Consider the following 14152-nt stretch of genomic DNA (forward strand, 5'->3'; position numbering starts at 1 on the left):
GCTGACTCATAGGGAGGCATCCTTTGCCTGATGCTTATCCTATCTGCTCCATTCCAGTATTAACATTTCATTGTCTCCAAAGAGAAAATGAAGAGGAAAATGATGTGAGAATGAATAGTAAAACTTACCTTTTGAATGGCCTCTTCCATATCCAGCTCAAATTGTTCATCCTGTAATAATCTGAGGAACCTTTTGCGCTCAGCTCGGTCATCATTCTCGTTCTGCACCATTTGGTCCCTGGTTTGATTCTGTAGCCTTTGTAGTGCCTCGACATGTAATTTTTTGCAATAGTTTATATCTACTAATTTCTGATGCCTTTCACTGAAGCTCAAAGTTCTCCTTTTGGAAGCCTAAAATGAAGAAGGGAAAACAAAACAAAACAAAAGCATACTTTGGTATTCCAGGATCTAATTTGTAAAAATACATTGATGTAGCCCCAGAAACAAATGAAACTGTAATAAATGAAAGGCGTTTGGCTTCCACTCCAAATTCAGAGACATAACAAAAAAGCAATGTGGTAGATTAAAAAAAAAATTTTTTTTTTAATATGTATTAATGAAGCAGGTACTATTTGTGTTCCCCATCTTATAGATGAGGCATGGAAAGTTAAAGCAACTTGACTCAGGTTTCCTCAGCCAATAAACAGCCATATTAGAATTCTAAGACGCGCAACTGAGTTCTACATAACCAGCTCTTTACCACTAACTTCATTCCATCATCTACTCCTTCCCCCTTGGCTGCTCAGGTTTTCCTAATACACATTAAATAAGTCAACCCATATTTATTCATTCGCTGTCTCCTGGAGCTTTATTTCCACTCATTTGTTCAGCAGTTCTTAAACATCTCCCAAATTTCCAGAAACATGGGAAGCAAAATTTTTTGCCTGGCAGATCTAAAGAGGGGCGGGGCGGGGCGGGGGTGGGGGGGCAGCCAGCACGCGCGTCGCTTAAATACCAGCACCTGAGGTCTCTGAGATACGATTTTCCCATTTAATTCTCAGATTAGGCACTTCAAATCCTTTTTTAGAAGCAGGCTGGCTCTAAACTAGAATTAAATCAACAGACAACCAAGTCGTTTCGGCAATGCTTACCATCTCGGCAGACAAAATTCCCCTTCTCTCTCTCGGGCGGCTACAACCTCCAGCGGCAAACCTAAACACCAGCAGGGCTCTCCGGTGTCTTCGCGGTTTCCCAGCAACCGCCACAGCGGAGTGCCCGCTCGAACCTTGACTACGCGCAGTGTCGCAGCTTCCCATTGGACGCAGCAGTACCCAATCAGTACTGAGCTTCTTGAGAGGCTGGCAGGGAGGGCTACTCCATAGGTTTAAAGGAGGCAGGCGGGAGTTCCAAATGTATCATTGTGCAAGACCTTTGCAGTCCATTTGGAGCCCAAGATTCCCCTCAAGGGACGAAGTGTGGGCTTAGTGGAGTTTGGAACCAAGTTGAAATTAGAAACTGTTAACTGAGAAATACGGCAAACTCCTGTGTAAGACAATGGGGGAGATCTGGGTTCAACCCCTGGGTTGGGAAGATCCCCTGGAGGAGGGCATGGCAACCCACTCCAGTATTCTTGCCTGGAGAATCCTCATGGACATAGGAGCCTGGTGGGCTACAGTCGTTGGGGTCGCAAAGAGTCGGACACGACTGAGCAACTAAGCACCTATGTAAGACATGAGAGCAAAGGCACTTTATTGCATGTTGTACAGGGCTGATCACCGCCTATGTCCTCAGCAATGGGAGGCACGGTCACGGTGCATAATTATTGATTAATAAACACTGTGGGTGGCCCACAGAAGCTGTTGGTAAACTGAAGGAATAAAAACATGACCACATGGATTTCATTACAGGAACCAATAAGACAGCAGATATATAATGGCAGGATGTTGGTCATGTTTATTTTATTGGCAAGTTAGACAGTGAAGTCCGTTTTAAATGGAAGAACTTAAGAACAGGAATGGGTCAGACAAATTAGTCAAATATATTGATGTTAGAGATGACATTTATAGAAATCTTGTCAAAACTAAAATTAAAAAAAAATTTTAAGGTAGTTAGTGTGTGATCTCGGAGAAGGTGATGGCAACCCACTCCAGTACTCTTGCTTGGAAAATCCCATGGACCGAGGAGCCTGGTGGGCTGCAGTCCATGGGGTCGCGAAGAGTCGGACACAACTGAGCGACTTCCCTTTCATGCACTGGAGAAGGAAGTGGCAACCCACTCCAGTGTTCTTGCCTGGAGAATCCCAGGGACGGGGAGCCTGGTGGGCTGCCGTCTATGGAGTCCCACAGAGTAGGACACGACTGAAGTGACTTAGCAGCAGCAGCAGTGTGTGAACTTGGCTTAGTCTGTGCTATCAAATTAAAGTCCATCTTGTGTAGCAATGTCTGCTTAAATATTAATAATAAGACTTGTAGTTTAAGCTCCAAAATATAAAAACTTGGAAGTTTTCACTTCCCTCCTGACTACCACATAAAGCTGGGTAAAGTTGAAACGAATGACTTTTCTTGCATTCATCATACAGCCGAGGTCAAAGGGCAACCCACCACCCTGAAATCTGGAGAGAGGTAAATACAGAGAGTCACAGTCAAGACCTGCTTATCTGGACCAGGAGCCCCTGAAGCCATGAATTAGGAATAACTAAATTTTAATTTTTATGGATTTCTAGAGACTGAGTATGAACTAAAGTCAGTAAAACTAGTGGAGACTGCAGTATTAGAGAGGTTCCCACACTTCCATAGGTTTTGCCTCCAGTAATCTCAGCAGGTTCTCACAATGAAAAACCAAGAATGGGCTCCCATGGCTCTAACAGGGGATTGAGAAGAAGCAGCATTTCACAATTTAATATTCAACCCTCTGGAAATATGTCTAGAGCCTTGTCTGCAATAAAGACCTACTTTCCAGAGGAAAAGATTTCACCAGCACCTTATTTCACCTGGGGCAAGGATATCTCTCTGCCTCCAGCCTCCTCCAGCCTTCCTGTCTCATCTAAGTGGACAAAATGGGATCTAAGAAATATTTGTGAAGGTCATAGCCCAGGGACACAGCTCTACTGAAAGATTTAATCATAAAATCATAGAATGCTTCCCCTTTCCCACATTTTATCACCACACCAACAATGCTCCCGTGTATAACAGCTGACTGCAGCTGAAGTCCTACAAAACACTCACTCTGGGAGACAGAAGATGGCAGAGGAGGAAGACGGGAAGATGGCCATCCTCCCCACAAATACATGAAAACGCTCCCTCTGTTTAACAACGGATTTGTAGGGAATCCAAAGACAACAGGAGACAAAAATATTAGAGGGATTTGAAGCCTCTGGAACCTACAGCTACAGCAAAATTAAACACAGTCTAAAAGGAAATGGCAACCCACTCCAGTACTCTTGCCTGGAGAATCCCATGGACGCAGGAGCCAGGTGGGCTGCCATCTATGGGATCGCAGAGTCAGACACGACTGAAGCGACTTAGCAGCAGCAGCAGCAACTCATAGCCATATAATAAAGAAACCACACTCCGAAGCCCTGTTTACCTCAGTCCCTGTTACCCAATATACCATGTCCAGCTTTCAATAAAAAATTAGAAGGCTAATGGCAGACTGTTAAGAGGGGAGGGAAAATACACTCTGAAAAGTAAATTAAGCATCAGAATTAGACTCAGCCATCACACACATTTGGGATTAAACAAGAATTTAAAATTACTATGATTAATATACTAAAGGATCTGACAGAAAAAGCGGACAACATACAAATCAAAGTAATTTAAGCAGAGAAATGAAAACTCTTAAGAATCCAAAGGAAATTGTAGAAATCAAATACACTGTAATGATGAAGAATGCCTTTAATAGGATATCAGTAGAGTGGACACCACTGGAAAGAGAATCAGTGAGCTAGAACATAGATCAATAGAAACCTCCCAAACTGAAATGCAGAGATGAATAGCAAATAGATAATCTTAATAGGCTTTTAGACCTCACCTTAGACTCAAGCTGTTCTCTAACATCAGAAGAGGACTTATGTGAGTGTGAGTGAATGTGTGTGTGTAGGGAGAACACTGTGTTTCTGTCTTTTGGGAGTCTTATAAACTCAGTTATTACAAAAGTAAAACTGTTGATAGGGTGTGTACAGTACAAAACATTTTGAAATCAGGATGCAACTACTATTTGCATGTAATCCCATTATTCTAACAACTTCACCAAGTACTCTCCAAAAATTTTTTGTTGTTGTTATTTTGAACCCTGGTGTTCTCCAAGCATTTAAAATAGTACTTGGCATATAGTAAGTGATAAATAAATATTTGTTAAATGAACAAATTATTGAAATTGTATTACTGTTATGCACACAGGAGAAAGCTCTACCAGCTATAACTCAATTTTATTTATATTTTCAAAGAGCAAACTTTTGGTTTTATCCTTTTTTTTTTTTAAATTTACAAGTCCATTCTTTTCTGCTCTTACTATCATTATTTTCTTCTCTGTTTGTTTTGGCCTTAGTTTGCTCTTAATTTTATAGTTTCATAAGGTGAAAACTTAAATTTTTAAGACTATCCTTCTTGGGAATTCCCTGGAGGTCAGAGTTGTAAAGGGTTTCCCTGGTGGCTGAGACAGTAAAGAATCTGCCTGCAATTCAGAAGACCTGGGTTTGATTTTTGGGTTGGAAAGATCCCCTAGAGAAGGGAATGGCTACTTGCTCCAGTATTCTTGCCTGGAGAATTCCATGGACAGAGGAGTCTGGTGGGCTACAATCCATAGGATCGCGAAGAGTTGGACACAACTGAGTGACTAAGACACACACACTGGGGTTAAAACTCAAAGTTTCCATTATAGGGGGTAAGGATTCAATCCCTGGTCAGGGAACTAAGATCCCACATGCCAAAAAATAAAGGACCATCTTCTTTTCAAATATGAATGTATAACTTATAATTTCCTCTAAGCCTAGCTTTAGCTGCCTCCTCCACATTTTGATGTGTTGTGATTCTCAATTGTTCAATTAAAAATAGTCAAACACTTCTTTGACCCATGAATTGTTTAAGAGCGTGTTGTTAACTTTCTTAACAGTTCAGATTGTCCAGATGTCTTTTTGTTATTGATTTCTGGTTTAACTCCATTATGGTCAGAGAACATACTTTGTATGACTTCAAATCTTTTTAATTGAGGTTTGTTTTATTGTTCAGAATATAGTCTGTTCTGGTGAATGTTTCATATGTTCTTGAAAAGAATACATAATCTGGTGTTTGGGGTGCGATGTTCAACAAGGTCAAGGTGACTGAGAACACTGTTCAAAATGACTGGGGATGCTGTTCAAGCTTTCTGTATCCTCAACACTCCTCTCAATAATTGCTTTATCAATTGATAAATGCTTTATCAATTACTGAGAGGAGTGTTGAAGTAGCCAAGAATAACTGTGAATTTGCTTATTTCTCTTTTCAGGTTTTTTTTTTTTTGCTACATATATTTTAAAGCTCTATTGTTAGATGTATACATCTTTAGGATTATGAGGTCTGAAAAACATTTTGACATTAACATTTTGAAATGACCCTCTTTTTCTCTGGTAATATTCTTTTTTCTGAAGTCTTTTTGATATTAATATAGGCACTCCAGTTTTTATTTAACTAATGTTTATATAATGTATCTTTCTCCATGCTTTTAATCTTTTATATTTAAATTGTATAGATATGGATTGTCTGTAGATAGCATATAGTTGGGTGCTGCTTTTTTATTCAATCTGACAATCACCATCCTTTAATTGGTATGTTTATACTATTTACATTTATATATCATTATGGGTATGTATTGGAGAAGGCAATGGCACCCCACTCCAGTACTCTTGCCTGGGAAATTCCATGGAAGGAGGAGCCTGGTAGGCTGCAGTCCATGGGATCACTAAGAGTCAGACACGACTGACCAACTTCACTTTCACTTTTCCCTTTCATGCATTGGAGAAGGAAATGGCAACCCACTCCAGTGTTCTTGCCTGGAGAATCCCAGGGACGGGGGAGCCTGATGGGCTGCCGTCTATGGGGTCGCACAGAGTTGGACACAACCGAAGCGACTTAGCAGCAGCAGCAGCAGCAGCATGGGTATGTATGGATTGATATCTACAATTTTGCAAATTTTAAAATATTTGTTGCATCTGTTATATATTCATTTTTCTCTTTTTCTTTCTTTTTGATTATTTTTTGTGATGCCATTTTATTTTCATTATCAGATTATTTATACCTCTAATTTTTTTTAGTGTTTTCTCTATGATTTACTATAAATATACATATTTAAATACTCAGATATTATAATTCTGCTTCACTTGTCATGTGTAAACCTTAAAACAGTTTAATTTCAATTCTTCCATCCCACCTTTTCTGCTATTATCATATATTTTACTTTTACATATGTAAATCCACAATATATATGTTACCACACATGTTAGACTGTTTGATATTTTCTCAAAGCTCTCAAATGCTCTATTTTTCCCTCCTCCAATCTTTCTTTGTGTTTCGGTTTAGGTAATTTTTATTTTTACATCTTCAAATTTACTGACTCATTCCTCTGTTGCATCAAGTCCTCTGATGAGCCTGTCAAAGGCACTCTTCGTGTTCATTACCATTTTGTTTGTATTTAGTATTTCCATTAGCTGTTAGTTTCCATCTTCTCACCTAAAAGTACTCATCTTCTCACATACATTGTCTATCTTTTCCTTTAGAGACTTTAATATATTAATTATAGTATTTAACTTTTTCTGATAGTTTCACCATCTGGGTCATATGAATTTTGTTCTGTTGATTGCTTCATCTTAATATACTTTTTATCATTTTTTTGTACTTTTTATGCAGCTGTGTGTGTCTTACGTTTTGAATGACAGACATCTTGTGTAAGACAGCAAAGACTGAGTTAAGTCATATTTATGCCTGGTAATAAGCATGTCCATTCTCCTACCATTAATGTAGGAGGCTGAGTTTGTACAGTCAGGAATTAAACTGGATTTGAACATTATCTTCAGTACACAGTATCTTCAAATTTCTCTCCTGTTATCTTGTGCTTATGTTGGGGGTTGGTTTTCCAGAGAGCTTCTCTCAACATTCCTGACTCACCCTTAGCTTTGGGCCTTCCCTGTGTTCCTGCATGTCAGAGGGTCTCTGCATACTCATCTCCTTCCCCAGCAGCACCTCTCTCTTCTTGGTGGCTCCTGTTTGCTAGCCAGGAGGTGGTAAGAAGGGGATCCTCTGTTATCTTGATCCAGTCTCAACACTTCAGACAGACCTTGGCACACTAGATCTCTGGTTTGGGGTGTCTCATATACTGGAAAAACTTTTCTTAATGGTAAGTGTTCACTATTTTCTCTTAGCCTTTAAAGAAAGCCTGAAACCATCAACCTGAATTGTGACAACTTATATGTCTACCCCTTCAAATGTCTTCTTCAAACTTTGGCCAAAATGGATTTCTCTGAGCTTTATCTTGTTGGCGGGGGGTGGGGGGGGGGCTTGTATATCTGGATTTATTAATAAGACTACGTGATGACTGAAAGTCCACTAGCTATCTTGCCAACAAGCTAACACATGCTCTGAATGGCATAGCAGAAACATAGAAGGAACCTTGGTTCTTTATGATCATGGAGCTACCACACCAGCCCTGGGCTGCCTAGCTCAGCACTTCATGTCTGAAAGAAAAGTAAACTCATCTGTCTAAGCTTCTGTGTCCTCTATTCCACTGGGATTCGATTACCTATCCAAATGTAATTCCTAACTGATACAATCACTATCTCTGGTTAATTTCATGGGTGAAAATGAAGAAAAACAAAACATTTGAAGTATTCATTGCCTTTTTAAATTAATGTTTGATTTTAACGATTATGAGTATTTAGATTTCCTTTCTCACATTTGCCTCTCTCCCTTCTTTATCTTTTAGAAGTTACTAGCCAGTTTCCTTCCCTTAATCCCTGCAATCTTGGAGTCAGGAATTTTTTATTTTTTTGATCACAATTTTTGATTCTTGTTTTTTCCTCCAACATATCTATGCAGGGACTTCCTTGGTGGTCCAATGGCTAAGAGTTTGTGCTGCCAATGCAGGGGACCTGGGTTCAATCCCTGGTCAGGAACTAGGTCCCACAAGCCACAACTAAGAGCACGGTGCAACTAAAAATCCCAGATGCCTCAACTAAGACCCAGTGCAGCCAAATAAAAAGATGATTGAAAAAAAAAAAACAAACTACACACGCAAAAAAAAAAAACCCCAGGATATCCATGTAGCATGCTTGTCCAGTAATTCAATAATCCCGAGTCATTAAATTGTTATCTAAAATTGGCACAAGGATTAAGTCACTAGCCATTGTGGTCACTGACCTGCAACACATCCTGAAAAGGAGTTTAGAATGCAGATAAGAAAGGAGGCACTCTGTGCTCTGGGAACAACTGGCAGAACAAGCTTTCAGGTAGATATTTTCAGAAGATTTTATGAGTTCAAACATTGATACCTGCATCTTCTCATATGCAGTAAGCAATAAAATCATTAATGGAGACATGTGCTCCTCATGACTAGCAGCAACATTCATGAAACATGCAGTAAACTTCTACATGTGTGCTTGACTGCATGTACCCCCTCCACTAAAATCACATAAAATACTGAACTTCTCCCTGCCTCTTCAGAGCAATTCCTCAGAGCTATCTGGGATGCTGTCTCCCAGACTATAGCCCTTATTTTGCCCCAAATAAAACTGAAATCACAACTCTTACACGGTGCATATTTTCAGTCAACATCATTTGCAAATTGGATAAACATGTCTTCTGTATTTTCAAGTACTTCATGGATAAAAATGTTGAGTAAGACTGGGAGAACACAGAGCCCTGACGTGCACTACAAGAGTCTCTCTCCAGGTGGAACTAGATCAGCAAACTTTGAGTAAGGTCATTCAACTCTTTACCAAAGCTCAAATTTTACTAATATACTACCAATATTTGCAGACCCTTCTATAGGAATATACTGAGGGAATTCTCCAAAAACACTTCTCTAAAGTCTAGATACATTATGATTTCTTCATTTCCTTAACTACCTAACACAATCTAATTGACTGCTTGGCATCCAAATGACAAATTCTTTGGTTGTATGGATAGACTCAAGTCAACATTATATATCTGAAATGTTCACAGGTCAATAAATATAGATGTTTTTGAAACATTAAGAGTACAAACCTGATCATTAAATATTTAGTTACTTGATGAAGGTAAGCTCTATCATGACAATGGACTTCTAAATCACAATAGTGGTTTAGTTTTTGCAAGGAAATATTTGGAGAAGGAAATGGCAACCCACTCCAGTATTCTTGCCTAGGAAATCCCTTGGACAGAGGAGCCTGGTGGGTTACAGTCCACAGGGTTGCAATGTCAGATGTGACTTAGCGACTGAACAACAACAAAATTTGTAGCTTTAAGACTACTCATTAATCAAATACACAAAGTATTTCGTTCATCAATGAATAGATTATCTGTTTCATCAGGCAGTTAAATATATCAATACTATTTGCTTCTTAAAATAAGCAATTAATATTTCAGAACACCACACATAGCAATAGTTTAAATGCAATACTCATTGTCTAATTGAACCCTGAACATAGCATAGCTTAATAAACAAACATTGAAAGATTAACATTACATTTAGAATGTAGCAGTCTGAATGTTAAGATGATCAGAAGGATGCTTCAAATGGGGAATCTATTGGAGGGGTAAGCACTATATTTAGTTAGTACAAATAAACTAAGGAGAAACCATGTAGGTTATCAAAAATTATGAGAGAAAAAAAAGGATTTGTATATTGGTTGCTATGCTTTTATCCACAATAGTGAGGGGAACAACAACAAAAGTCAACAGCATTCTGACCAAGTAGAAATCAAGTTCTCAGTCATACAGTCCTTACACTGCACTCCTGGTTGCCCTAGCAAAGGGACCTCCATCTTTAGGTAAGATGGAGGAAAGAAATTCTGTTCAAAAAGGTATATACCACTGACCCTTGAACAACATGGGTTTGAACTGCAAAGGTCCACTTTACAGGCTTTTTTTTTTTTCAATAAATACATATAGTACTGCAGTACCACAGGATTGCTGGTTGGTTGAATCTGCAGGTGCAAAACCATGGATACTAAGGAGTGTATATGGGACTTGAACATCTGTGGATTTTGGTATCCAGGATAAGTCCTAGAACAACTCCTTGAAGATACCCCAAAACCACTGTATGTGGCAAAGACAGGCCATGAGAAAAAAATACAAAGTACAAATAAAAAGCTTCAGTTGAGCCTTTAAAGAGTTTCTGGAAGCTGCAAACCTTTTGCTCCCCTCTCTCCTTGGGTCAATGATCACATGAATGCATATCAACATTACCTCCACTGCTCTACCCATTGGCAATACTGTCTGAGAGGAACAGAGAGAAGGTTGCCCTTTAGGTATTGTGTATAAATTAAACTGAGATAAAGCCATGTCACCACCCTTATGCCAGAAAGTGAAGAACTAAAGAGCATCTTGATGACAGTGAAAGAGGAGAGTGAAAAAGTTGGCTTAAAACTCAACAGTCAGAAAACTAAGATCATGGCACCCAGTCCCATCGCTTCATGGCAAATAAATGGGGAAACGGTGGAAACAGTGACAGACTTTATTTTGGGGGGCTCCAAAATCACTGCAGATGGTGACTGCAGCCATGAAATTAAAAGATGCTTATTCCTTGGATGAAAAGTTATGACCAACCTAGACAGCATATTAAAAAGCAGAGACATTACTTTGCCAACAAAGATCTGTCTAGTCAAAGCTATGGTTTTTCCAGTAGTCATGTATGGATGTGATAATTGGACTATAAAGAAAGCTGAGTGCCAAAGAATGGATGCTTTTGAACTGCGGTGTTGGAGAAGACTCTTGAGAGTCCCTTGGACTGCAAGGAGATCCCATCAGTCCATCCTAAAGAAAATCAGTCCTGAATATTCATTGGAAGGACTGATGCTGAAGCTGAAACTCTAATACTTTGGCCACCTGACGTGAAGAACTGACTCATTTGAAAAGACCTTGATGCTGGGAAAGATTGAAGGTGGGAGGAGAAGGGGATGACAGAGGATGAGATAGCTGGATGGCATCACTGACTCAATGGACATGAGTTTTAGTAAACTCCAGGAGTCGGTCATGGACAGGGAGGCCTGGCGTGCTGCGGCTCATGGGGTCACAAAGAGTCGGACACGACTGAGTGACTGAACTGAACTGAAGCCTGCTGCAGATTTCTTAGCTTAATCTTCCCCTCAAAGTGTTAGGATCTTTATAGAGAGAGTAAGAGATGAGGACAAGTTTAGGATATAACAGATTCAGTAGTTCCTAACAGCAAAATGTCATGCAGCAAGTATTTTAGCAAACATGCATGCATTTGTTTCTCTAAGGACTTTTGATTGTAAGGCAATTTTAGTTACAGCTCTTTGTGTCCAGTCCACACATGAGTATTGTAGAAAGATTCTACAATAATTTATGCAATTATTAAGGGGGTTGGCAGAGATTTTGGCCAGACTGTTCTTCTAAAGCAAAGACAAATTTAATCAATTGCAACAATTAGCTGGTTTTACCTGAATTACCCTAAAATTAACAAATAATAGACTTTGTTTTTTTAGGGCAGTTTCAGGTTTCCACGAGAACTGACAGAATACAGAATGTTCCCATATGTCCCCTCTCCCCTCCCACCTCCACAATTTTCACTATCATTAGTGCCATACATTAGTTACAGTTGATGAACCAATATTAATACACTATTCACTATAGACCATAGCTTACATTAGAGTTCACGCTTTGTCTTCTGCAAGTCTATATGGGTTTTGACAATTGCATCATGTCATGTATCCACCATTATGGTATCATACAGAATAGTTTTACTACTCTAAAAGGTTCTGTGGTCACCTATTCATCTCTCCCTCCTCCTACTCAACACCCTGGAAACCACTAATCTTCCTACTATATCTATAGTTTGCCTTTTCCAGAATGTCATATTGGAATGACACTGGAATCATACAGTTGGAATCATACAGTATGTAGCCTTTATAGACTGATATCTTTCGCTCAGCAGTATGCATTTAAGGTTCCTCAATATCTTTTATGGTTGGATAGCACACTTATTTTTATCACTGAATACTATTTCATTGTATGACTTAAAAAAAACAACTATCACATTTAAAGATGTGTCATGATAAACTATTACTATCATAAATGATATTTCCTTGTTAAGGAAGGATTTATGCTCTCCCAGAATTAAGGAGAAATCTTCTGGTTCATTTCCCTTTGGGATACAGCTTTTCACTTACAGGTCTAGACTAATGGTCTAGATATCAGATGGAAAAGAGCTTTCCCTAATAATAAATGATGGATTATGCTGATTAATGTTCCCCAATAGTTACAGCATAGCAAGGTTGAACATATCAAAGTTGCTGATCGGAAATCAGGCATGTTAATAGGTATACACTGTAAGTTCCAACTATACTGTAGAAATTATTTACAAAATCGTATTGCTTTATAAAATGAAGCAATTAGAACAATTTTTCTTTTGTTCAGAAAAAATGCCCAAATCTAATCTAATTTGCTGCAGCTGGACACCACCTGCAGATGACTGTTTAAGTACTCTGAACATTACACACTTATCTTTTAAATATTGATAATGCCATTTTTCATTTCCTCGACATGAAATCCCACAGGGAATAATTATGCTAATAAACCTTAATGATTCTTGCAAATAAATGATCAAACCAAATTGCTACTGTTGATTTATATTAATGGATGCCTTTAGGATGAGATTTGCCAGTACGGTGCTGCCTCTTGAATCTCAATTCATCTCATTTAGCTGAAGAGTGTACATAGTTTGTTAAATAGATGAAGTGTTTAAAATATAATGTGTTTGTGCCGTTTTTGCTCTTCATAATGTTCAAGCATTACCATCTTGCCTTGTGGCAAATCTACATTTAATGGTTTCATTGTATGTAACTTCCTTTTGTACTTTTTCTCTCCTTTATATGCAGTTAGGAAATGACTACTTTCTGGTTGCTTCAGAACAGGCCAGCTTCCATATGTTGAAACTGATTGTTTCATTGAGACAATGAAATCTGTTTCTGGGTATTTTAGCCACCAAAACCTGGGACTCACATTGACCATGTGATGATGGGATAAAGTGCCAAATCATTTTTGGTGGGGGAAGGGCAGTATTAAATGACATTTGGCAAAACTAATATAGTTATGTAAAGTTTAAAAATAAAATTAAATTAAAAAAAAAATAAATGGCTTATTTGTTGCCTCATTTAAACCTAGAGGAGTCGGCCTCTTCTCTCCTGCTCTCCCACTTTTACTCCTGCTCAGGTACCCTCAACCAAGTGTACAGGGGCCAGGAAGGTGCTGACTTTGTGAATTCTTAAGTAAAACTGGAAAATAACTGCAGAATTATTATACACTCATTTCCAGGGCTGGGGAACACTACACAGAAAGAAGGCTTATTCTTTGTGGATGTGAGCACAGTTTACCTGAGTTATTTTGTAAAAAGTCACTCTCACTTAAAATATCATATAATTGGAAAAATATCACCTTCACTCAGACAATTGCTTCAACTGTCCTTTTTTATGCACTTGTAATATCAAATTCTAAGCATAGGAGAAAAGCAAAGTGGAGCCAAATAGGTATAGGCAGAGAATTGCATGAAAGTGATGTAAATTAGTAGTAAAATAAGGGACAGGCATATATTAAAAATCACGTATACATCAACAGAGTATAAAACTTGTGATACTAAGTAACAGTTACCTAGGAATTTGTCCTGTGCTGCACAGAGGCTATAATTTGGTTAGTGGTAAAGGAAAGATAACCACACTTAACTCACTGTGAACGGCAGAGGCATTCCCTTCTGAATTATAAAGCTCTTAATGATTTTTTTAAATATATGTATCACTAATACATATGTACATAAATTACCTTTATAAAGGTATTTTTTTCATTTCTTAACTTTAAAAAAAGTGAGAAATTTTGGTCAAATTTGGTACATTTATGGCAATTTTTTCTAATTAAAAATTAGTAAGATCCAAAATCATAAACCACTAAATGCATCACTAAATTCACTGTTGTTGATGGTGGTATTTAGTTGCTAAGTCATGTCTGACTCTTTTGCAATCCTATGGACTGTAGCCT

At 38.4% G+C, this 14152-nt stretch overlaps 1 protein-coding gene across 4 annotated transcripts in view; it reads right to left on the minus strand.

Annotated features, from left to right (window-relative positions):
* MNS1 (meiosis specific nuclear structural 1) overlaps positions 1–14152 on the minus strand; it is a 116700-nt gene that overhangs the window by 79699 nt on the left and 22849 nt on the right. For 2 of the 4 annotated variants that reach the window (XM_044925050.2, XM_044925049.2), the window contains one exon: positions 129–350. In XM_044925050.2, the coding sequence (XP_044780985.1) occupies positions 129–230 (102 nt within the window). In that variant the 5' untranslated portion in view covers positions 231–350. Of the gene's footprint in view, positions 1–128; positions 351–1090; positions 1271–14152 lie in introns of those variants that run through there. The other 2 variants (XM_006074914.3, XM_044925048.1) reach the window with 2 other exon arrangements.

This window comes from Bubalus bubalis, chromosome 11 (genome assembly GCF_019923935.1).
Source record: "Bubalus bubalis isolate 160015118507 breed Murrah chromosome 11, NDDB_SH_1, whole genome shotgun sequence".
In the NCBI taxonomy this organism is placed as follows: domain Eukaryota; kingdom Metazoa; phylum Chordata; class Mammalia; order Artiodactyla; family Bovidae; genus Bubalus; species Bubalus bubalis.